Below are 26,607 nucleotides of genomic sequence, written 5' to 3'. Positions count from 1 at the left end.
TTCGGTTGCCAAGGGGATTCCGCGGACTCCGACAAAAATTGACTCATCCAATCGAGGTTGTGCTGACAAAGCTCGTAGATGCTTTGAAGGGAGACTGGGATGCATCTATATGAGGAGGACACATTTTTTTCACAAATTATGGGCTCAATTTTAGCAACTACAACCATGTGTCAAAGTCAAGACCCAGGGGCCAAATTTGGCCCGCCACATCATTTTAGTCGGCCCGCAAAAGCAAATCAAACTTGTGTCTGCGTCAGCTCTCAGTCGTACAGGAGTGGTCCATCGATGAAAAGGTTTCTTCAGCCATCATCTGTACTTCTTTGAAGGTGTCGGACGTTTCACTTCTCATCCAAGAGGCTTCGTCAGCAAACTAAAATTAGCAGGTAGCCAGCAAATTTTAGTTCGCTGACAAAGCCTCTTGGATGAGAAGCAAAACGTCCGACACCTTCAAAGAAGTACAGATGTCGACTGTAGTAACCTTTTCATTGATAAATCAAACTTATGCATCAATAAATCAAACATTTGAAATTTGGTTTGGACTTAATAATAATAATAATATACATTTAATTTATAAGCGCCTTTCAAAATTCTCAAGGTCACTTTACAGTCACAGGATGAGTTTTTGTCTGGGTGAGCAGCGGTAGCCACACATGCCAGCGTTCACTCATCCCGGAATAACTCAAATACATACATATATAACAGAGAGTACAAAAAGTATGTATTAAATATAGATAATAGCTAGCCAGCGGGATAGCCAGTCAGCTAGATAGCTGATAGATAGCAAATAGCTAGCTAGCTAGATAACCTTAACATGGATAAAAGGTATATGCTGTCCCCTCGTGGCGAGAAAAACAGTGCTAGTGGTCTGACCAGCGCTTTATCGGCACTCCGCCCGCAAGAAAAAACAAAACCTGAACAAAGAGGCGGGATAATATTTAAGGGGTATTTCAATTCACCGTCATGTCGCTCGATGGCTTTTAACATAGTTTGCGCTGTTAGCTTTTATTAGAGAATAATTAATTTATATTTTTAAATATAGTTAACATCACATTTTAGCAAGCATCATGGCATTTCAGGTTCGATTTTCTTTCGCGGGCTGAATAAAATGATGTGGCGGGCCACATTTAGCCCGCAGGCCTTGACTTTGACACCTGTCATGTAAACCACAATAACACTCATTATTTTTTACTTTAAAAGTAAAAACTACATAGTTATTTGTTAGTTTGTTGTGAGCTCTGTATTTCATATGTAGAGGGGGTGAAATATTCTTATGGCTTCCCTAAATTCATAACAGCCCCGAGAGGAAATCGTCACTACAATGTGTCCTGCGGCAAATAATACATTTGACACCCTCGGACTTCAATAAGTTCTCTGCATTCATATCAAAACAGGCATGTGGTGAGCGAGGCTGATATGAACTTTTTGTAAAAATTGTGCACAGGTAAATCCGTGCAAGGAGATGACACATTCCACTTTTCAGGCAAGATGGAAAATAATCATCCTCCGCGCGAGTCCACTCCTACATCCTGGTGTCTCCCAGGCCCAGTGCGGCTGGAGCAACGGTCCCATTTCTGCATGAAAGCGATTGTAATTAACCCAGATGTTGATATTAATAAGAGGAAAGTGGGTTAAGCGCCAAAGTGGGCCACATTGAAAGAAGGGCCTGATTTGAGAACTACGAACTGGTTGTCATACTAAAGTGGGACGCTCCTCCTCCTCCTTTTCCGTTGACTGGGGAATAAAACTTATTTCGATATCAACGTACCCCGAAGCCCGTTTTAATTGGTTGCACCTTTCGTGACAATAAGGCGGCATTTATTAACATTCAACGTTTTGCTTTGTGGAAGGACAAATTATTTGAAACCGCCATGCTTTTACTGTCATGATTATATATTTATTTTTGTTGTACATTCAACACTTTGATTTTGCTTTCAACCGCCCCGCCCCCTTTCAATTTTACTGCTGTGGATTGCAAATGTCCCCATTGTTTGACCATTAAAGGCTTTCTGATTCTGATAACATTTGAATTGATAGTCAAAGAAGCGTCGTTAGCATGTGCCAGTGCTTACACTCGCCGCGCTCTTGACGAGCACAGGTGTGCTCGGATGTGCCGACTGAATTTCTGCACAGAACAAACATTCACAGTCGCCCGAGAAGGAGATGGGCAGGGACATGTCAAGGAGTTCCTTCCATATTCCATATTATGACACCAAACGGCAAATAGTGAGGACAAAATGTGTCCTGTCTTCGAACTGACTGGACCAATTCTAACAATGCAACATGCCATTTAAAGGACAACCGCCACCATTTATTTTGTTTCCGAACTGACATCAGAAAAACGTTTTATAACATCTAAAATACCTAAAACATGCAGGCTGATATTTTTAGTCAAATGCAAAACACCAATAAAAATTACTTAAAGTGTTCCAAAACTGAGCTCGGAACTTGGCAGATTCAGAAAGTCCCGCCCCCTCGTTCGTGACGTCACTATGGTCACACACTGCCTTGCTCCAGAATCAAAACAATGGCTTCAGAGAGTTCAGATTCGGAGAAGATGCTTTCTAGTTACTCATCCAGTTATGAATATGATTCAAATAGTTCTGAAGAGGAAAGCATAAATGTTTCCAATCGATTAAAGAAGTCCTTCCGTATCAATTCGAGCCGTCAGGACTTCAATGTAGCGTCCCAGAAAATGCACAATATGGCGCACAAGCTCCTTTGGAAATGGGCTGACTTTTCCGCTGGGACTTTTTGTAAACGTACACCTTCTTTATGCGTGTTACCGCAATTGGCTGTGACACACAACGATTCACCATCGCGTTATTTATCTAGTTTTCCTTCTAATTTCGCAATCAACACAGTGTTTTCAGACGAAAAAAGTACCCAAAATGCATTATGTGTCGCTATCTTGGTCAGGGGCGTTCCCTCCGTGACGTCACATAGGGCATTGCCACCAACTCGAAAACAAGACTTCCTTAATATTCAGTGCGAGTCTTAAAACGTAAAATATAGCTATATACGGTGGAATCTTTGTAAAATGCGCTCAGTAGACGTCATTTGAAGTGATTTTACAAATTATGGACGCAACTTGGCCGGAGTTGTCGGTTGTCCTTTAAGTTAGTTCAAAATGGATAAATCCAGAGGTAGAAACTTTGCACAGTTGCTGGCACCACAGTGGCACATTTTCTTCTGGTGTGTCTGACTGTCTGTGTCGGTTTGCGTCGAGCCTAACTGTCCAGGAGTTTGATTTTTGTAGCCTCCGGAGTAGTCAAACGTCAGTTCCTCTCCAACATCTATATGGCGGCCGGCAAACAGAGCCAATCTGGGCACCAAAGAGTGCACGCGAACCGGCACCATGAACAAGTTGGGCAAGCAGGAGTGGTTTAGAAAGCGACCGACGTTTCCCACACACGTCGGGTCGACAAATGCCTCAGTGACGGAGCTTGAGCCCGCGTGCTCCCGGACGGCGATGATGTAATTGTTTTCCTCAGACGTCTGTGCAAGCTGCCTCCGTCGTGCCTCCTCGAACCCGATGACCTCGCCCGCATACTCGCAAACAAACGTCCCACACGGGATCCGCTCAAGCGCACGCACTCCCCAACCCCTGTTGCTCATGGTGGACACTTGCAAACGTAGCCTCACTCCTCTCTGCACGACGCGGTTTGAGCAACTGTCACCGCAGGCACAAAGGGCGTTACACTCAAAAAGCGGGGTGGCGGGACCGGCATCCAATACGCTTGCGCTCAGCAACGATCCATCGCGGGTGTAGCCTCGTCCGTGGGTCTGCAGGCAGGAACAGCTCTCCCTGATGCATGAGTGGGAAAGGCAGGAGCAGCCGGGAAGTTTAACTTCACTGGGGTCAACAGGGCACCCAGGTCCTTGAACGTTGACTGGAGAGTACTGAAAAATACAGTCAAACAAAAAAAAGTGCAAATTTTTGACATCCTGTCATTATCAAGGAAAAGAAAGAATGTAAAAAGAACAAAAAAGTCAGTGCATGTCTATTCTGTACATAATGGATACATACACACATATGCTAAACACATGAAAGTGACAGTATCATTCATTGCGACGATGACAGTATTAAAACTGCCACCAAATCATCATCGTCATGTTACGATCAATAAATAAGCAGCACATTTCCGTCAAGAAAGTCGTGATCATATGCAATTTGGCTGATTATATACGTATTATTACCTTTTTTAAAGGTTTGCGCTAAGAATAAGCAAAATAAGCAGTCACAGCTTTCATTTGTTTTGTATAATTTTGCCTCTAAGTGATTTCCATCAAAATATGTAACGTCTATTACTAAATGAACGGAAATTAGTGACAGCTTCAATTCCGTTTGACGCCCAAATTCGATTGACGACGCCCACGTGGAAAAGACCAGCAGTTCTAAACGTGGACGCGCAGTTTACACGTTATGCAAATGTAAAGTTAAACTCCAGAGAAATGTGATGAGAAAACATTACCTGGAACACAGGAAACGAATGGTCATTTGAATCCGGTTTAAACAAAATAACAACATCTTCGAAACCGTTGCTCAAGTCCACATTTGGACCATTCATTACGCTGCGGGTTGCTCTGGTAGGGATTTCCGGCACCAAAGGATCTGAGATGCTATTTCCGGTTTTATCAAAGCAGACGCGCGTCCTCTGGCGGCAACTTCCAGGTATTACATAGTTACCATTGTTTGACGATGATTTGTCGCGAGACATCACTGTGAAAACACCAACAATGATCATTAAAAAGTATTATATAAATGCTGATTTTAAGATAACAACAATAATACTACTAATAACAATAACGAGAACAATGATGATACTACTACTACTACTACTACTACTACCACCACTACTACACTACTACTACTACTACTACTACTACTACTAATAATAATAATAATAATAATAATAATAATAATAATAATAATAATAATAATAATAATACTCCAGTCATTTGTGTCTTTTGTCGTTATTTATCGATCCAATGTTGTCTTTTGTTCAGTAACGCTTGTACTAATAATCGAAATCCGGTAGGTGGCACGCTTGTATAGGGAGAAAAAGTCACGGAAGGCCTGCAATATCAATGAAAATCGATCAATATAATTTTGCATTCTAAAATTTTATTCTGTTCAGTTTGTGAAGGATGACTTGTGCATGTAGTGCGGGATCGGATTGCTCATTTCTGGATGCCGACCAGTTCAGTTGAAATATGAGGTTTGAAATAAACGACGAGTGACCTTGGTGATGCGCACCATCTTCCCGAATTGTTCACTCCTGGTTGACAGCTGCCAGGCAACTTCAGAAATCCTGTGACAAGACTTCAAATGTCTTAAATCTGGAATCAAATGAGCTCAACTTCCTCCAGGATCGCCGAGTGCATGATCTTCAAATCAAAAGCGGTCAATTGTCTCATCTTACCACGTGAAACACATTGCGGCACTTTCCACTCATTTTCAAGAGACTTATATGTCATATCTATATTATTTCTCTTTGAAGGTGTAGATAGCTTCAAGCCTTTGTGTCTGCAACACGTTGCAGGCGAAAGGGAAAAAAACTTTGAATTGGGCCCTGTGAGAAAGCCCCGGAAACAATCTGTTCGACAATTCCTTTTGTTTGGAATTGGATGGAAAGCGGAGTTGCATCCTGAACGAATATTCTCGCCCAAAACACAATAATGTCATCAGCGGAAGTTTTTTGTGGCATTCTGCAACAGACCATGCTTTAAAAAATATAAACTTAAATACATAAACTCTGTCTTTAGCAACCGAATCTTCAACGAGTTGCCGTCGAATCTTTATTTTGCTGTTGCCACTGCAATACTTGCCAGACTGCTGCTCACCATCGCGGACTCCCCTGCCGGACCCCCAGTGACGTCTGCTTTTAAGCTCCATCTGCCTGTATCGCTGGTTGAAAAAGGGGGAGGAACATCTAAACAATCCTCTTTTACCGCAAAGTGTCTCCTGCCTAATGTGTTTCAAAGCGCTTTATTTGACTTCTGACTGAGGTGTAATCACCCCGTCTGCCGAGTGTTGACAGCAGGGGTCGGGAACCTATGGCTCGCGAGCCATATACGACTGTTTTGATGATTGCATATGGCTCGCCGATAAATCTAAATACACATTCTCGCTTTTTTCTGTTCATTTTCTGTTGGGGCTGCAGTTGGTGGAAAGCACAATTTTGATTGGATGACACTGGCCGTCAGTTGAAACAGGTAAACGCCCCTTTAAATGAGCCCAACGAGTAAAACAAAGTACACTTCAGCTTGAACGCACCGTAGGATTCGCCTTTGTGGAGAGAAAAGGTTTTGATTCTAATTTGCAATGAAACAATACCACCGATGAAACAGTCGAATGTCAGTGACATTTTAACAAGCCCCATGCTAATGTTAGCATCAATATACTTCTGTGAGGACTATGTTGCATAGCAAGTGTGGAAGCTAATGAGCCGTGTGCAGGCTAGCTATAGCAATAACTTCGCGTATGGACCCGGCAAGTTGACTTTCATTCCGATCGTTTGGCTGGATTTTTACCAATCACGGGGAACGGAAAACCATTCATGTTAACGGTGAGTACTATCACAAAGTTATTTTAAATAATACATTCTAACATTTTGTTGAAAAGTGGCCGCGCGTGCGTCTGTGTGCGCGCGCGCTCACGTGTTGTGGCTCTCACTGAAAAACATTTCTAAATACAGTATTTTACTTTTATGGCTCTCTTAGTCAAAAGGTTCCCGACCCCTGGTTTACAGTTTGATGGCAAAAGGATTGGACTTTGCATCAACGACAAACGAGGTTGGATGTCTTCTTCAGAATCAGAATGCCTTTAATAGCCCCACAGTGGAGACATTTGCAATCTACAGCAGCAAAATTGAAAGGGGTGGGTATGGGGCCGGGGCGGGGGTCAAAAAGGAAAAACAACCAAAAAAATAAATAAAGTATTGCATGTAAAAAAATGACAGAAGACTGAACTGTACAAAAATGTTTCATGAAAAGAACTGTACATAGTGCAAAAAATAAAAATACAGTATGAAGCATATATGATATCGCCTCTCTGCAACTGTATTTACTGTACATACGGTGGCTGTCCTATTTACAAGGTATAAGTCCAGGTTTATTTTATTCATATTTTATAATGAAGCTCTTGTACAATTAGTTCAGCAATTTGTACAGCTAACACTGCCGTGCAAAGCTCCAGTCTTGGAATGGTTGGCTCGTAGGAAGATGCAAGTTTGGCTTTTCCAAGGATGAAACCCACATGGATCTGACCATCCGTGTCAGCTGTTCTGAGGTCGGCTACAGCACCAATAGCCTTTGTGGAGGCGTCAGAGAAAAGACAGAGCTCCATTTGCTTGGCTTTAATGGGAGAAGTAGTGGTGTCAACACAAAGGATGTGAAGATTTTCTATCTCAACTAATGAATCTCTCCATAATTATCATTCTTTGAGTTTGTCTTGGAGAAGGGAAACATCCCATTTAGTTCCTTCTCTTGCGTGAGTTCACGCAGCAGTGACTTTTCTTAAAGGACAACCGACGCCTCTGGACAGGTTGTGTCCATAATTTGTAAAATCGCTTCAAATGACTTCTACTGAGCGCATTTTACAAATATTCAACGGCATATAGCAATATTTTACGTTTTAAGACTCGCACTGAATATTCAGGGAGTCTTGATTTCGAGTTGATGACGATCCCCTATGTGACGTTACATTTGGAACGCCCCTGACCGAGAAAGCGACACACAATACATTTTGGGTACTTTGCTTGGTCTGAAAACTTCGTGTTGATCCGTGTTGATGGCGAAATTAGAAGGAAAACACATAAATAACGCGATGGTGAATCGTTGTGTGTTGTACTATGACTACTACATGTATTTGATACTAGTTGACACCAATTCCCAGCAGACAAATCAGCCCATTTCCAACGGAGCTTGGGCGCCATCTCGTGCATTTTTTGGGACGCTACATTGGAGTCCAGACGCCTCAAAATGATGCGGAAGGACTTCCTTGATCGATTGCAAACATTTATGCTTTCCGCCTCAGAACTATTTGAATCATATTCATAACTGAATGAGTAACAAGAAAGCATCTTCTCCGAATCTGAAGCCATTGTTTTGATTCTCAAGCAAGGAAAGACGTCTTGGCGTGATGTCACGAAAAAGGGGGCAGGTCCTTGTGAAACTCGCCATCCCGATCTCATTTTGAAGTAGTTTTGGGACACTGTCATTTTTATTGGTGTTTTTCATTGGACTAAAAATATCAGCCTGCGTGTTTTGGGTATTTTAGATGCTATAAAACGTTTTTCTGATATCCGTTGGGAGACAAAAAAATTGTCTCGGTTGTCCTTTAAATAGTTAGAGGAGCAACAAAGCCAAATGGGTCCAAGAGACTGTTTATTGTTGTAAGAACCCAACGACATGTGAATGGCTTGTCACAGATCGAAACTTGAAAGGTGAATGTGTCTGATTTGACTTCCCAGCTGAGGCTTCTTTTTACAGGAACTGATTCTGCTCCCAAATAGATATATGAACTCAGGTCCCGAGAATATTAATCCGCTTCACATTCTGCCACTCACACATTTACAAGTGCAAATAAATCCGGTTAACACAAAGGTGTCACAGTCATTTTGTCGTTATGGTTTCCTCTCGGGGCCGTTATGAATTTGGGGAACCCATTAGAATGTTTCATGCCCTCCTTCTTTTCCTTTCGGCTTTTCCCTTCAGGGGTCGCCACAGTGAATCAGCGTCCTCCAACTAACCCGGTTTTGTGCATCCTCTTCTCTCACACCAGCTACCTTCATGTCCTCTTTGACCACATCCATAAACCTCCTCTTCGGTCTTCCTCTCGGTCTCCTGCCTGGCAGTTCAAGGATCAGCATCCTTCTCCCGATATAGTCACTCTCTCCTCTGGACATGTCCAAACCATCTCAGTCTGGCCTCTCTGACTTTCTCTCCAAAGCCTCTAATATGAGTTGTCCCTCTAATGTACTCATTCCTGATCCTATCCAACTTGGTCACTCCCAAAGAAAACCTCAACATCTTCGGCTCTGCTACCTCGAGCTCTGCTTCCTGTCTTTTCGTCAGTGGCACTGTCTCCAGTCCAACCATCATGGCCTTCATCAGCCTTTCCAGCCAGTCTGGACACGCTTCTTCACTCTCACACTCTCCATCGCTCTGGACAGTTGACCCCAAGTACTTAAAATCCTCCACCTTCTTTATCTTTTCTCCCAGTTGAATCACTCTTGTACTTGGATCCCTCTCATTCATACACACATACTGTATTCCATCTTGCTGTGACTGATCTTCATTCACTCCTTTCCAGGGCAAACCTCCACCTCTGTTTCATCCCCTCCATGTATTCCATATATATAGCGCACAATAAATGAATGAATAACTAGTTTTCACATTTGAAGTAAAACATAATGACTGTTATTATGGTTTACATGGAACAATTTGAAATTTAGCAAACATCATGGAATTTTACAAGTTTGATTTGGTTTCGTGGGCCGAATAAAATGATGTGGCGGGCCATATTTGGCCCCCAGGCCTTGACTTTGGGTTAACGGATATCCTCCATTGTGTGATCTGCAGTTTTCACAATTCTCGTTCAAGTTGATCCTCAAAGTCACTTCTCGGAGCGGTGCGGTAGGTAAACCGGGCTCCTCGCGGCGCATTTACACACTGCGGGCTTTCAAGACCACTCAAAATCCACACTAGCCTTTTTCAAAATGTTCCTCTTCACGCGTGAAGAGAAAATGAAAATGCTGGATGTGACAAGATTTGCTTGGTCACCGTTTCACAAGTTATGACACGTTTGTTCAAAGGACCATTAGGATTTGAGACTAACAACACTTTTGTCTTTGGAAGCGACGTGGCATGCGTGTCAAAGAAAGCGTGTTCTTTTGTTTACAAGTGGATCATTATTATTACATGCTTCACTGATCAGATTATATGGATTGGGGACATTTTAGCATGATATCTGGCCATGAGAAAGGATTCATCCGAAGTACAATATGATCTGAAACCACATTTAAGCCTCAACAGACCTTTTCACTGCACTGTACAATCGATTATCCAAGCGAGTGTCGGCATGCGCTCAATGTCATGCCGGTGACGTGAAATGCAATTGAAATACAGTATATGCTCGCTCAACTCCAGAAATGTGATCTAGGAAGATGTCAGCAATCTCATGAGACATTTCTTGCGCTTGATATGAAGGTGCGCTACATAAATGTAGCTAATGGACCGACAAACGAGCCAAATGCTCTTCTTTAGATCTTCCCAAAAGCCACCAAAGTAAACAGCTGACCTCTCGTGATGGAGAGTGTCCCGTGGAGACCACACGTTTGGTTACTAGGCAGATGTTATAAATTTTTAAAGAATGTGTTCTAGTGTAAATTCACTTCTATAGCGGTGCAAATGGCTCACACCCTCTGGGGGGCCCCTGTGATGTCATCTCCGGAGGCAGATGGCGCCTCTGTTATGCTCGCGCACTGTCGACAGACTACACAGAAACCCTCTTATTGAGTGCTTTCTTATGCATATTCCAAATACCACACCCTCAAACACCGCACAGGAACAAAATCCTCATCCTTGGAGGGCACAGGCACCTTTGTGGACTGCATCATCATGAATGCAAAATGTGCTTCAATTAAAAAAATAGAATCCATCCATCTATCCATCCATCCGTGCATCCATTCATCCATCAGTGCTGCATCGTTTGGGCTAACAAAGCCTTCTCTGCTGGCCTAAAAATATCGGAATCACAGTCTGATGTTAATGATACAGTGATACCTCAGCTTACGAATGCTTTAGCTCAGGAAATTTTCGCCTCACAAACATTAAATTCGCGAGGATATCGACTTGGCTGACAAACCAAACCACACAGAGCCCAGGTGACTGGCGGACTAGTTTTCGGTGGATGAACACCAAACCACACGGTCGAACAGCGCCACGGTCGCTGGCGGACTAGTGTTCGTCACCCCCTTTCTTTGCGTGCGGACGTGGTTTGTTATCGAGTGAAGTACTTTTGCTATTATGGGACCGAGAAAGACCCCACCGCGCATGGTCGAGCAGAAGAAGATCATTGAAAAACACGAACGAGGCGTGTGTTTGTGTGACTTAGCGTCCCAGTACCAGTACGCGAAGTCGACCATTGCTACGTATGTTTCTGTGTCGTCTGAGCAAGGGTCTCAGGCAATAGAAGTGGTTGAAAAACTGCTGTTGATTTGGATACATGAAAAGCAGGTAGCAGGGGACAGTGTTAGTGAGGATAATATCGCCGAGAAAGTACGGCAACCTCACTTGGATATCATCAAGAGGCAACGTGGAAGTTCCTCATCCACTGACAGCTACCATCACAACATACAATACCACATTCCTTATACATAAAATAAGGAATATTCTGTGTAGTTTTAAGGTTTATTTAGTTGAAAATTATGTTTAATGAGGACCTGGCAACTGATTATTCTCATTTTTAATGGTTTCTTATAGGAAATAAATGTTCGGCAGATGGACTTTTCGCCTTACACACACTTTCTGGGAACCAATTAAGTTCATAAGCTGAGGCATCACTGTATTTTGTCCATGTATTCAAATGAAATAATTCAAAATTGTCTTTCAGCTTCCTTTCATTTTCTTTTCTTTCCCCTGTTGTGCTGGTTCCATACGTGTGTTTTTGTATTGAAGCATTGAATCAATCACATTTCAGCCATAATTTGTTCCCATGGTCTGAAATCGACCTGCACACTTTCACCATAAATTCTACGGGGCCCTGTAGCATCAAATAAGTAGCGATCAAACTATTGCTTGAACCAATCAGATTCGGAGTTGTTGTCACCAAGGCCTTCTTTCAGACCGTCATACAATTCAGGTTATTTCCTGGTTAACGCTACCCTCTCGTGAACTTGTAGACGATCACACCACACTTTTTATATAAGTCGCAGTCACAGCTGTCGCTGCAGTCAAGGTTGTATCGTCGTCAAATAGTTATGAAGTGTTGGATTGATTCCGCACGGAGCCCTACTGACTAACTCATTATCGCACCGCAGCCCACTTTTTCCTACTCGACTTCACATCACCTAGACATGAAGCCATACCTTCAAAAAGTATCAGAAAGCAAAATATAAAATTAAAAAAACTTTTCATGCTGTGATTTTGTGTCATGTTTATTTTAGTATCCCAATGCGCTGCGTCACTCTCATTGTAATGCCAAGGCTGGACAATTCACAGGGTTTACTCGATTAAAAAAAAGACAACAGAGGCCATCCATAGCAGTGCTTGATAGCACAAATACAGAGCAGCTGTGAATTTAAGCAAGACGTTATCAGCACCCTCAGCCGTTCCAACTTACAAAAGGGCCTAAATATAAAACCAGTGCCAGTGAGATTTTGTTCCCGACTGAGCGCCGCGCTGGCCCAGATTCATAACACCACCGCTAGCTTCCATGTTGATCAAAAGCCACCCACAAAACAAAATTGTTTTTGTTGCCTGGCGTCAGAAGCTGAGACGTGACGGCCCACGTTCACACGCAGAAAGTTCAATGAGGAGGAAACTATTTTCCCAACATTTCTTTTTAGGTTTCAACGTTGTTGAACAAAGGATGTGCCTTTGGAAATGGCACACTGCTGCCGTCGCAGTTGATGGAGAGGTGAGATGCCACAACGGCCGACTCTAATCAGTAAGAAGAAAAAAAGTGAGCAAATCGGATGCAGCTTGGACCGTTTCACAGGGAAAAAGGAACCCATCAAATCAGATGTGCACGATTTAAGTCGAGGAAGACGAAGGCCATTCGCGATTCGAATTTGAAAAACTGCAAGTGTGAAAATTCCCTTTTGATGTGAATCACTAACAAACTCTGCCCTGCTTAAGATGTGAAGTTGCATCTTTGTGTGTGAATAAAATAAATATTCTGAATAAAATAAAACAAAACAAAAAACAGATTCTGGTTACTTATGGAAAAACAACGCAAGAGTGCATTGTATTTACGAACAAAATATTGCGGCTGTGACCAACTAAGAGTACCGCACTTTCCGGACAAACTCGGTTTTCAACCAAAACTTTTTTTTAATGCCTCGGTTTACAACCAAAAATCAGTTCTCGAGCAAACGGAGCGCATTTGAATGCCTCCCTCGACTCCGCTTCCTTATACGTCACTTCCTTGTGTTGCGTCTCATTGTGACCGACACAGTGTTGTTGAATAAGGTTTTTATAGTCAAACCTGGGTTTTTGAACAGCTCGGTCCTCGACCTACAGTGATACCTCGGCTTACGAACGCTTTAGCTAAAGAACTTTTGGCCTTATGAACATTAAATTCGCGATAATATAATCTTGGCATACAAATATTTTTCGGGAAACACACGGATCGCCACAATGGCTGGCGGACTAGTTTTTGGCGGTCTAGGTTTCAGCGGACCCGTTTTCGGCGTAAGAACCAAACCACACACCGAAGAGTGCCACTGTTGCTGCCGGACTACTTTTCTACATGTCCTTTCTCTGAGTGCATACGTCGTTTTTGCTGTTATGGGACCGAAAAAGTCCCCACCACAGGCTAGTGTTCAGCCGAAGAGGACACAAAACTAAATTATGGTCGAGCAGAAGAAGGAGATAATTGAGAAACACGAACGAGGTGTGCGTTTGTGTGACTTAGTGTTCCAGTACCAGTATGGTAAGTCGACCATTGCTACCATCCTTCGGAAAAAGAAGCTTTTAAATGTACGTGTGTTGCTAAAGGTGTTTCCGTGTTTTCTAAGCAACGGTCTTGGACAATAGAAGAGGTTGAAAAACTTCTGTTAATTTGGATTAACGAAAAGCAGCTAGCCGGCGACAGCCTGAGTGAAGCAATTATCGCGGAGAAAGCACGGCAAATTCACTCAGATATCATCAAGAGGCAACCTGGAAGTTCTTCATCTATTGATGATTTCAAGGCTAGCTATGGACTTTAAGCATCGTACAAGGATTCACAGCGTCATTTGTCATGGTGAGGCAGACAATTCTGACGATAAAGCTGCCGAAGCTTACAAAGGATCATTCTTCAAGACAGTGGAAGAAGAAGGCTACGTTCCTCTCAAGTGTTTAATGCTGATGAAACCGGCCTTTTTTGGAAAAAGACGCCTAACCGGACTTTCATTACACAGGAAGAGGAGTTCGTCCCTGGGCATAAGCCTATGAAAGATCGGCTAAGCCTCCTTCCTACAGTCCTTATGGAATAAGACTTTCCTACCCACCTCCTCCCACTCCATTCCATCAATGACCATCACAAAGGTAAATAAAACGACTTTATTTTACGGTACAGTTTATTTCTTTAATTACAATACCATAGCACATTTATTATACATAAAATAAGGTATATTTTATGTAGTATTATGTAGTTATGTAGTCTTGATATGTAGGCTTATTCCGTAGAAAATTATGTTTTATGGGACCTGGGAACGGATTGTTCTCATTTTAATGGTTTCCTATGGGAAATTAATGTCTGGAATAGACACTTTTCACCTTACACATACTTTCTGGGAACCAATTAAGTTAGTAAGCCAAGGTATCACTGTATTTGGTTTTCAACCAAAAATTACGTGTTTTCTTTATCCCTGGGTTAACAACAAAAAATGGATTCTTGACCAAACTTCGTTGCGTCACGTCTTATTATGACCAACACATTATCCTCGTGTAGCCTTCCATTGCGAGTAGGTGTGTTTGTATTCTTCAATTAGGATTAAAAAAACTGAGACATTGATTTTTGAAAAGCTTTCTGGAACGGATTATGGTCGAAAACCCAAGTTGGACTCTACAGTATAAGGCACACCTTCAACGAATGACATTTTAAGAACTTTTTCCATATTGAAGGTGCACTGGATTTATAAGGGGCTTTTGAAAACATTGAACGGTTTTAGGAGCACCTTATAGTTGTTGATGAAATCCACTTTGCTGATGTGTACAACTACGTTCCGAATATGTCCCGAAATCCACTGTCGCACTGAGCGGCCCAAGCTCATCTGTGACCAATAAGAAAACAAATCTGGACGGAGGTCGCCTTTCCGTAACGCGATGGTGCATAAACTGTATGCGAAAACAACAGACAAAATCCAAAACGGCTTGGCCACCACTCTGTTTACAAGAATCACACGACAATAGGAGCAGCGAGCGGCGATCCAACCCCCCATCCGAGCCGACCCCGCCCTGGCCGGCGCACGCGAGCCGCCCCGCCGCCTCCTTTGTTCTCCTCCCAGCGAGCCTGAGCAGATGGTGCGCCGCTTGGCTTGGCGGCGCTTGACAGACACTTGTCCTCCGCCAATGGGGTGCCGGAGAATCAGCTGACTGGCGTGGCCAACGCCAGGTGTTTTGATCATTTGTCTCCCCCCTCCCGTCCCACCCCATCCCTAACCCCCTCCCGGTCTCCCCCTCGTCCATCTGCTAGCGGAGAGTGGCGCTCTCGGGGCGACAATTATCTAGCGGGGAGCCCAGCAGCAGGTTGGCCATGATCCGACAGCAAGAAGAACGGAATAAACCCGTCGTGATGCTTTTGTCGTGACGAGACCATCACGGGCGTTATATTCTGTGGTGACGCCTTGCCCATTGTTTTTGAGGAAGGACCCGCGCGCTAAATGTCATTGAATTGGAATGACAGGAAGGTGAGACCACATGGAAAATAACCTTTAGCATCCCCCACACTCTCTCTTGCTTTCTTTTTGTTGTTGACAAAATATGGATTAAAGCGTCCATTGGAAAATTGATGGTTGTTCTTAATTGCAACCGATCGCTATTTCGCTTTCCATCCTGCGGCGAGGGTGAGCTGCGCTTTTATTTTGGATCCGGGCGCACTCAAGGGCATGGCCACTCATTTAACATTCGGGCCGTCAATTCTTGAGCCCATCCGTCACCTGCAGAGTCGGACCGTTGTTTAAAGTGGCAAGTTTGCAGTGAAACGTATCGGTGGATTAGATGCACTCGGCAATGCGTCAAAAACAAACTTTGATGATTTGTGAAAACGTGACACGCGTATTAATGACTAAGAAAATTTGGGCAGATGCATGCGAAGCTAAAGAAGTTGGACTGCGACGAGATGGGACCTGTCTGTAAATGATGCTTGGTTTGTTTGGGGCTCCATTGTGGATGCCTCCGCTTCTTGCTGCAGCTGTTGCTGATTGCCATGCTGACCAATTGACTGCCATTTGATTTGAGCATGGGTGTCATGTTTTGCTGCCAGACACAATGTAGTTACCTTTCGAGGGGCGTTATGTATCCAAATATTACATTTAGAGCTCACAACAAATGAATGAATAACTAGTTTTCAAATTTGAAAAAAAAAATAATGACCTAGTTATTACGATTTCCATGGGACAATTTGAAATGTTGATTCGGACATTTGCAAGCATTATGGAATTTGACTAGTTTGATTTGCTTTCACGGCCCAGATAAAATTATTTGGCGGGCCAGATTTAGCCCTCGGGCCTAGACTTTAACACCTGTGAATTAGAATGTTTCTTCTCCTCCACATTTAGAGTGCACAACATATGGCTAGTTTTCAAATTAGAAATAAACAATAATGACTTATTGTAGTTAACATTGGACAATTTGAAATTTTGGTTGGGACTTTAGCAAGCATCAGCTTTGGCCCCCTATGGCTTTGAGGGACGATTGGTTTCAATGGGACACGCAAGGCGAGACGGCCATTAATTTTTTTACTCAAATGTTCTTGTGGAATTTGTTTATTTTTAATTTTACACTCATGAGTTATATGCGATTTGCAAGCAGGTGTCTGCATCTATCTGCATGTTTTTAGGAGACAGCAGACCCACACCACTCCCTCCTGACACAAGCAGCACTGAGGTCTCCATGGAGTAAGAGAGGGGGAGAGAGAGCATTATGAGGGGTGGAGGTGTCTGGGTTATTGAGCTCAAGCCTCAAACCATTCTTCATCTAAAATGGGCTAAGGTATTAGCCCCTTTGTCCTCTGTGTGCGGGAGGTCTCAGTGACAACAGATGTAATTCCAGTCTAGCTCAGATGATCTCCTTTGGCAGGACTGCAGTCCGTCGAATGGTGAAACAATAAACACAGTCTGCTATGGACAAAGCTATCCGTGTGTACACGCATGACAACTTCACAATGCAGAGGTTCTGGGTTCAATTCGAGCTCCAGCCACACTGTGTGAAGTTTGCATGTTCTCCGGGCCTGTGCGGGTTTTCTCCGGGTCCTCTGGCTTCCTCCCATCTCCCAAAAACGTACAAGGCAGGCTGATTAAGCACTCCAAATTGTCCCGAGTGTGAGAGCGGATGGTTGTTTGTTTCTGTGAGGCCTGTGATTGGCTGGCAACCAGTTCAGGTGTCCCCAAACTACTGCCCAAAGACAGCTGGGAGAGAGACCTTCCTCTTCTTCCGGACTGCTTCATCCTCACGAAAGTCGCGGGGGTAGCTGGAGCCAATCCCAGCTGTCTTTGGGCACACCCTGAATCGGTTGCTAGTCAATCGCCGGGCACACAGAGACAAACAACCATTGGCACACTCACACCATGGGACAATTGGGAGTGTTCAATCGGCCTGCCATGCATGTTTTTGGAATGTGGGAGGAAAGCAGAGGGCCCGGAGAGCACCTACGCGGGCCCGGGGTGAACATGCAAACTCCACATAGGGATACTGAAGCAGCATTTGAACTCACGGCCTCTCACTGTGAAGACGGTGTGCTAAGACCTCAACTACCGGGCCTCCTAGCGAGATCCTAGCGAGGAATACACGGAAAAACAAAACAAAAACAAATGTCTCTAATTTTCATTGCAATTACAACTCCCACCGCCCCACGCATATATAATAAATCTGCCGAATGAAGGTTTCAATTAACAGTCAAGTGTTTCCATCTCGCTGGTGTCTCCCTACTGCTGTTGCTAGGCAGGTTCCATTCAGTAGAATTACTCAGCTCGCTTGCCGGATGGAAAGCCTCTTAAGGACGAGCTTCTTAAGATGGCCTTCAGCGTGATGGCGGCCGATGCCACGATTGCAGCTGCGTGTGTACACCGGTGGTGTTTCCTCCGATCGCAAAATACGCCTTGTCAAGGAATGGCATCTCTCGCTGATACCACCCTCAATCCCAGACCGTCGCATTAACATTTTACTTGAGCATTTTTTCAGCATGCTTCACACGACTGTCTTAATGATGTTCCAATGCGGCGGTGATGCTCAGGTCAGAAGTTCATGATGAAGTCCTTTGGGGGTAGATGAAAGCTCTCTGAGGATTCGGAGCCCGTTTCCAAGTAGTCCACAGCAGCGCTTTTGCGCTTGCATCATAATGAGCTGATTTGCAGTCTCCAAACTGTTGATGCAGCGCATAATTTATTGCCTTCCTGGATGCTTTCTTCTTGACATACTTGTCTCTGATAAATCTTATTTCATGTCTTTGTTTGAAGGTCATCCTGCTCCACAATCCTCCTAATTCAAGACCTCAATTGGCTGCCCCTAGCGGCGCACTACCTCGACCCTGAGACCTGTCCCAGTCCGAGTCCCGGTGGATGATTGTTAGGGACAATCTTCAAAAGTCATCCCTTCCTTCCTGCCTTCCCTCATCATGGCTAGGTGGAGGTTGGAGTGCTTCGGTCCAGGCCAGATCTTTGCCGTGGCGATGGCGGTCTTGACGAGTATATCCCTTGTCCAAAGTAGCGACTGTCCCCAGCTATGCGTGTGCGAGACGAGGCCCTGGTTCACGCCGCAGTCAACGTACAGATACGCCACCACTGTGGACTGTAATGACCTGCACCTGACCCGCATCCCCGGGAACCTGTCGAGCGATACGCAGGTTCTTTTGCTGCAAAGCAACTACATTGCCAGGACCAGCGAGGAACTGGAGCAGCTGTTCAACCTGACCGAGCTGGACCTATCCCAGAACAACTTAAGTAACATCCTGGACATCGGCCTCAGCAATATGTCACAGCTGACCACACTTCACTTGGAAGAGAACCAGATCGCAGAAATGCCCGACGATTGTCTACAGGACCTCAGCAATCTACAGGAGCTCTACATTAACCACAACCGGATCAGCGCCATTTCGGCCCGAGCTTTCTCCGGGCTGCGCAGTTTGCTCAGGCTTCACCTCAATTCTAATAAATTGAAAGCCATCAGCAGTCGGTGGTTTGAATCGACTCCCAATCTGGAGATCCTGATGATCGGGGAAAATCCCGTGGGTGGCATCAGCGAGTTTAACTTCAAGTCGCTGGGAAACCTGAGGAGCTTGGTCTTAGCGGGAATGGATTTGACCGACGTCCCCGGGAACGCCTTCGTGGGCCTGGACAATCTTGAAAGTCTCTCTTTCTATGACAATGACTTAGTGAGAGTTCCTCAAAAAGCCCTTCAAAAACTACCCAACCTCAAGTTTTTGGATCTCAACAAGAATCCGGTGCGCAAGATTCGGCGGGGAGATTTCCAAAACATGCTGAGGCTGAAGGAGCTTGGTATCAACAACATGGACGAGTTGATTTCCATCGACGGTGGCGCTCTGGAGAGTCTTCCTGAGCTCACAAAGCTGGAGGCCACCAACAACCACAAGCTGTCTTACATCAACAGTCAGGCCTTCCGGGACGTGCCAGCCTTGGAGAGCTTAATGCTGAACAACAATGCGCTGAGCGCCCTGGATCGCAGCACCGTGGAGTCTCTGCCCAACCTGCGTGAAATCAGCATCCACGGCAACCCCTTCCGTTGCGACTGCCTCATCCGGTGGATGGCCGCCAACCAGAGTGACGTTCGCTTCATGGAACCCCTGTCCATGTTTTGCGCCTCGCCGGCAGAGTTCAGGGGGGTGCGCGTGCGGGACGTCCTGAGGCTAGAAAACCGCTGCTCACCCACCATTACCCGCGAAGCCTTCCCCAGTCAGCTCGATGTTGACGTGGGCGACAGCGTCGAGTTGGACTGCAGAGCCGTGTCCCAGCCGGCCCCGGAAATCTATTGGGTGACACCGACGGGGACCAAGGTCACGGTCGACGGCCTGTCGGCGGACAAATACCGACTTGGCGGTGAAGGTACTTTGAGAATTTCCCGCATACAGGTGGAAGAATCCGGCAAGTACACGTGTGTGGCGCGGAACTCCGAAGGGGCGGACACGAGGGAGACGGCCATACGGGTGAACGGGACCCTGCTGGACAGCACGAAGCTGATGAAAATATACGTCAAACAGACCGATTCCCACTCCATCCTAGTCTCCTGGAAGGTCAACCCTGACGTCACCCCCTCCAACCTCAAGTGGTCATCGGCCATGGTGAAAATAAACAACCCCCACATTACTTACGCCGCCAAGGTTCCCGTGGATGTCCACGAGTACAATCTGACGCATTTACTCCCTGCAACCGAATACGAGGTTTGCCTCACTGTCTCCAACGTCCACCAACAAACGCGAAGCTCGTGCGTGAACGTCACGACCAAACGAGCGACCGTCACCGTGGAGGTGTCCGAGCAAGCGACCAACGTGGCACCGGCGGCGGTGACGGGCGGCGTGTGCGCCATCGTTGGACTGGCCTCCCTGGCCGCGTACGTCGCCAAGCGTTGGAAGCGGAAAAATTATCACCATTCATTGAAAAAGTACATGCAGAAAACCTCGGCCATCCCCTTGAACGAACTCTACCCGCCTCTGATCAACTTGTGGGAGGCTGACGGTGAAAAAGAGAAGGAGGGATCGTCTGAGAGCAAACCTACCCAGGTCGACACAACGCGAAGCTACTACATGTGGTGAAGGGGGTGACCGTATTTGACCTCTCGTCGCTTTTGGATTGGATTGGATATGCCTTTATTAGTCTCACAGTGGAGAAATTTACATTTCACAGCAGCAAAGTGATGAAAGGAATGAAAGTAGAAAAACGAAATGACAACGTTCTTTTTTGGTATTCCTGAATAAAGGAGACACGTTATTTGTAGTACACCTTTGGCGAACACGGGCATAAGTCCAAACATTGTCAAAAATCCTGTGGGGGACTTTTCAATTTTTTTTCTCGAGGGGGTGTGTCAAAATGCCGTCAAGTTCATCCGTTTCACTCTTGACTGTCGTGCACCGAAATGTGGCGATGGACTATAAGTCCATTTTGACCTGAGTTGCGTTTTTTTTTTGGCTCACGTTAGGTCTTGTGATGTTGTAGCAAAGATTTCACTGACCTTTTCTACCGCGATAATCAATCGCCTTTGATTTAGACTTTGTTTGTGGCGCGACTCGCGTAAACCAGCAATAGAAACGTAAATGGTCTGAACTAGGTGAAGTGATGTACGGCTTTCTACATTTCTTGAATACTTTTTATCTTGCCGGAGGATGTCCACGATCACGTGTTTATCGTTGTTTACACGCGACATGTTGACTTGAACAACACACAAAATAAACATTTTCCTTCATCATATTTTTCAAACGGTCATTTCAAATTTTTTCATGGGTGTGGGGGGTTTCCGCGCACACCCCACTCCACTCGTTACAGGTGTACAATGGTGATCAGTAGACTCGAGCGAACGATGGCAGTCATGGCCACCGAATCCACGATGTTGCCCCAACAGTTGACGTGCAACATGGACTGATGATACCAAGTTAATAATAAAATAAATACATAAATAATTTTCACGGCTTCATCAATGTGTGGCCCACAACAGCCCATCAGGCTCATCGTCACGGACATGTGGTGGGCACGAAACCTGTCAATCAAAGGGAGTAAAAGTGGAACCGAGTCGCATTAGTGATGCCGAATTATGTGATCGCAACGGCGGCTGCTCGTTGCTATGTGCTGCTTCCAGATGTGTGTTTTCGTATTGAACCAATCCTATTTGGATTGGATGTACCTTTATTTGTCTCGCAGTGGAGAAATTTACATTTCACACCAGCAAAGTTATGAAAGGACGAGGAAAGGAAAGAAAGAAGTAGAAAAACAAAATACAGGAGCTGCTGGAAAGGCAGCCACTCTCGTGGCGCCATCTTGAAGTCAAAAACAACAACAAAAAACTAAATAACAAATAATATGACAAAGACAAAGAGTTGTTCATTCTTCAGCACCTGCTGTACCCTGTTTGTGACATGAAGCAGTTCTAGATGAACGAGGAGACAATCAAAGTGTCAGCAGTGGATCAGGGACATCATGGTGGAATGTGCACGTCTACTACAAGCTAAATGTTGAAAGCAAACACGCAGCTGTAGCATTCATTGACGAAAAGAGATTGTCTCACATTTCCTGTCCCGTATAAATCCGCTTCAATTTTTCACCTATTTCAATATTACAGCCATTATTATTACCAGGATCAAAACATGACCTGGACGCCTTTACCATCCTTTCTACGGGCTTCGTAGCATCAAAAAATGTCGATCAAACGGTTGATTTAACCCAATCACATTTTGAGTTGTGGACACCATTGGCCATTTCCTGGATAACGCTACCCTCGAGTGGACTTGTAGTCAATCACACCACACATTTTGGATGAGTCGCAGTTGCAGCTGTAGCTGCAGTCAAGGTTGTGGAGTCATCAAATAGTCATTAAAGGCCAACCGACCCCATTCCTAACTGACATCAGAAAAACGTTTTATAGCATCTAAAATACCCAAAACACGCAGGCTGATATTTTTAGTCAAATGAAACCACCAATAAAAATGACTTAACATGTCCCAAAACTACTTCAAAATGACCTCAGGATGGCGAGTTTCAGAAGGTCCCGCCCCCTTGTTCGTGACATCACGCTAGTACATCGTGCCTTGCTCTAGAATCAAATCAATGGCTTCAGATTCGGAGAAGATGCTTTCCTGTTACTCATTCAGTTATGAATATGATTCAAATAGTTCTGAAGAGGAATGCATAAATGTTTGCAATCGATTAAAGAAGTACTTCCATATCAATTGAGCCGTCAGGACTCCAATGTAGCGTCCCAGAAAATGCAGAAGATGGCGCCCAACCTCCGTTGGAAATGGGCTGATTTGTCTGCTGGGAATTTGTGTCAGCTCATATCAAATAGTAGTCTTAGTGCAACACACAACGATTCACCATCCCGTTATTTATGTGTTTTCCTTCTAATTTCGTCTTCAACACGGATCAACACGAAGTTTTCAGACGAAACAAAGTACCCAAAATGCATTGTGTGTCGCTTTCTCGGTCAGAGGCGTTCCCTCTGTGACAGCATGTCAGGCATCATCATCAACTCGAAAACAAGACTTCCTGAATATTCAGTGTGAGTCTTAAAATGTAAAATATAGCTATATGCCGTGGAATCTTTGTAAAATACGCTCAGTAGAAGTCATTTGAAGTGATTTTACAAATTATGGACACAACTTGTCCGGAGGCATTGGCTGTCCTTTAAAGGACAACCGACGTCACTTTTTTGTATTTTAACTGACACCAGAAAAACGTTTTATAGCATCTAAAATACCCAAAACGTGCAGTATGTTATTTTTAATCAAATGCAAAACACCAATAAAAATGACTTAAAGTGTCCAAAATCTGCAAAAAATTGAGCTGCGAATTGGGCATTTTCTGGAAGTCCCGCCCCCATTTTGTGACGTCACGCCAAGACGTCTTGCATTGCTTTTGAATAAAAACAATGGCTTCAGATTCGGAGAATATGCTTGCTTGTTACACATCCAGTTATGAATATGATTGAAATAGTTCTGATGAGCAAAGCATACATGTTTGCAATCGATGAAAGAATTTATTTGGGACATTTTGAGGCAACATTGGGGGACAATCTCTTACAAAAAAAGAGGCACAAAATGGCGACATCCTGTGGCCACCTCCGTTTCCACAGGCTGATAAATTCTTAAATGGCGCTTGGACGCCCTCTGGCGGCTTTTGGGTGCAACATGAGGTCCCCAGACCAAACAACTACAGCAAAATACATTGACGTGATGGAAGGACAATGCGACAATGAGTCCTTTTCACGGTCAGTGGGTGGTCCTTTCGTGACGTCACGTACGGACTCGTCACCAACTCTAAAACAAGACTTTGTGAATCTTCAACATGAGTCTTAAAACGTAAAATATAGCTATATACAGTGGAATCTTTGTAAAATACGCTCAGTAGAAGTCATTTGAAGCCATTTTACAAATTATGGACACAACTTGTCCGGGGACGTCGGTTGTCCTTTAAGGGTTGTATTGATTCAGACATAGCACTACTGAAGGCCTGGGTGTGAAATACACGGCTTGCCACTGATATGAACAGAGCAGGATTACATCCAGTTTAGTTTTGAGGGGATTTCTTTCAGGGCTGAAACAAATGTTGGAATTCCAAATCGGACAAATGTAAACGATAAAAAGCGCAACTGCATCTGAGTTCCTCCCGGGCAGAAGAAGCAAGATCCATCCGGGAGGCTTCTCTGCACGGACGATTATTTCCAAAGGCAACGCTTGTCGACAAGACCTTTAGTCCGCTGATACAAGCAACGCGTGCCGTCGGGCCTTTGAAATGTAAATGATGTCTTTCACTTTTAAGGTTCACCGACGCCTTTGAACGTTCCCCATAAAAGCAAAACAGCGGAGATTCGAGTGGCGACACGCTGCCATTTCCTTCCTCCAAAAATAGATGACTGCGCTGAGAACCAAAAGATGCAAGCGCGTCATCGTCAAGCTCTTTTGGCGAAATAGCGTTTGACATTTTTGGGACCGAAATAGATGAGCGCTTTTATTTTTTGCTCAGCTATCTGTCATGTCCAGGACGTTCTTTCTTGCAGCCAACCATTTTTTTTACATTTTTGACATATGAGAGTAAAAATGTCTTGTTAAAATATAGATACAGTAGCTCATCGACAAGTGTTGATAATTGTTCTCCAAAGGAAAAAAAACAAATTCACTGCCATTCAAGAATCTATATATGACGTTGAGCGTGATTCCCCTCCCCAATTTTTTGGGATTTTTTTCTTGTTTGGGTGCCGATAAAGCGCTGGCCATGGCCTCTGGCAATGTTGTTTTCCTTTCCACAGGGGGGTAGCATTTGCCTTTTGTTCATGTTAGCACTTTGTTACAGCTTCAGCTTTTGTTAAAGCCCTGTATAAACCAATATGTATGAATTGTATTGCATTTTGTACTGCCGCCCCTAATTGAAGCTGTGATAACTGCAGACCTACATACAGTAATTTAGGAATTAACTCTTTTTCCCCTGATGAACAAAGAGAGTCTAAAGCAGGGGTGTCAAAGTCATTATTTGCCACGAGCCACATTGTAGTTATGGTTTCCTCTCGAGGGCCGTTATGAATTTGGAGAAGCCATCAGAATGTTTAATCCCCTACTCATATTACATATAGAGGCGCACAAAAAAAATTATGAATAACTAGTTTTCATATCTGAAGTCAGGAATAATGACTGTTCTTGTGGTTTACATCCAAAAATATGAAATGTTGGTTTGGATTTTAGCAAGCATCATGGAATTTCACAAGTTAGATTTGCTTTGTGGCTGGCCGAATTTGGCCCCCGGGCCTTGACTTTGACACTTGTGGTCTAAGGTTTCTTATGCTGCATTGCATGTTTATGTAGTCCTAAAACTCATTTTTCTGTGGGACAATGAACTGGCAATGGAGTGGACACATTTTTTGCATATCTGGCAGTGAATGGGTTAAAATCTAAATCCGGACTATAATCAAACTGGGAAATTACTTCGAAAGTAGAAAAACGAAGACCTCATTGCCCCCCGCCCCCCTCCCGTAGCCTTACGGTATATATTATTTCTGGCATTAGCATTGAAATGACTTTAGGCTGCTTGGGCGTCTTTCATGAAACCAAATTTATGATATCCATCATAGCTTACCATTTCCAATCAATGAAACAGTAAATATGACTTTGAAAAGTCATTTCTGACATCTCCTTCATCAAGTTGATTTCACGGGCGGTCTTCATTCATTTTATTTGTCCTACTATGCTGTCAAAGCGGAACGGGATTGATTTTTCACCTGGCTTGGTGGATTATTAGTCAGTGCTCCATGGATAATTGGCGCATGAATATGGCAGACCAACTGTTTCCCAATGATGATCAGGAGTGTCCAAACCTTTTGCAAAGGGGGGCACATCTGGTGTGTTAAGAATGTAAGGGGAGTGGGAGGGGGTCAACCTTGGCGGACATTCTTTACATATCGCGACAATTAAATACATTACATTAAATACATACATACATACGAACACCCTGAATTGGTTGCCAGCCAGTCGCAGGGCACACAAAGACGTACAACAGTCACTCTCACACCTAGGGACAATGATGGAGTGCCCAATCTGCCTGCCTTGCATGTTTTTGGAGTGTGGGAGGAAGCCGGAGGATCCGGAGAAGGCCCACGCGGGAGAACATGCAGACTCCACACAGGGAGGCCAGACCGGGATGCGAACCGGCACTGTGAAGCCGGTGTGCTAACCACTTGACTACCAGGCCGCCATCTTAAGGATGTTTTTTGGTTCATTTGAAGCATGAATATCAACACTGAATTGAAATTTTACTTAACTGCACTTTTTTTTAACACTAACTTTTTTGTAACTGTTGAACAGAAGTACCGGTAATTGTTCTTTTGTTGATTGTTGCCATTTTAGATTTTTTTTAAACATAGAGAATTGCAGTTTTAGAAAATCGGGGTGCTCATTCAATGACTCATGTAACAGCACTACTTCCCAATGTATAATAATAATAATAATAATAATAATAATAATAATAATAA

The 26,607-nt window shown here is 44.1% G+C and overlaps 2 protein-coding genes across 2 annotated transcripts; one reads left to right on the top strand and one right to left on the bottom strand.

The window, feature by feature from the left end:
• Positions 1-453: 453 nt before the first annotated feature.
• setmar (SET domain and mariner transposase fusion gene) lies at positions 454-4,607 on the bottom strand. Its single transcript, XM_089010254.1, has 2 exons — positions 4,473-4,607; positions 454-3,900 (listed from the first exon to the last, which is right to left on the bottom strand). The coding sequence occupies exons 1-2, from the start codon at positions 4,566-4,568 to the stop codon at positions 3,118-3,120; spliced, it is 879 nt and encodes a 292-aa protein (XP_088866380.1). The 5' UTR covers positions 4,569-4,607; the 3' UTR covers positions 454-3,117.
• A 10,767-nt stretch (positions 4,608-15,374) lies between these two features.
• On the top strand, positions 15,375-25,576 carry lrrn1 (leucine rich repeat neuronal 1). The gene is made up of 2 exons (XM_089009438.1): positions 15,375-15,620; positions 18,387-25,576. Exon 2 carries the CDS (start codon positions 18,545-18,547, stop codon positions 20,693-20,695), a length of 2,151 nt encoding a protein of 716 aa, XP_088865564.1. The 5' UTR covers positions 15,375-15,620; positions 18,387-18,544; the 3' UTR covers positions 20,696-25,576.
• The last annotated feature ends 1,031 nt before the right edge of the window (positions 25,577-26,607 follow it).

The sequence above is a fragment of the Hippocampus bargibanti genome, linkage group LG12 (genome assembly GCF_051943395.1).
Source record: "Hippocampus bargibanti isolate YZ-2025 linkage group LG12, ASM5194339v1, whole genome shotgun sequence".
Lineage (NCBI taxonomy): Eukaryota > Metazoa > Chordata > Actinopteri > Syngnathiformes > Syngnathidae > Hippocampus > Hippocampus bargibanti.
This window is presented reverse-complemented; position numbering and strand designations above follow the sequence as displayed.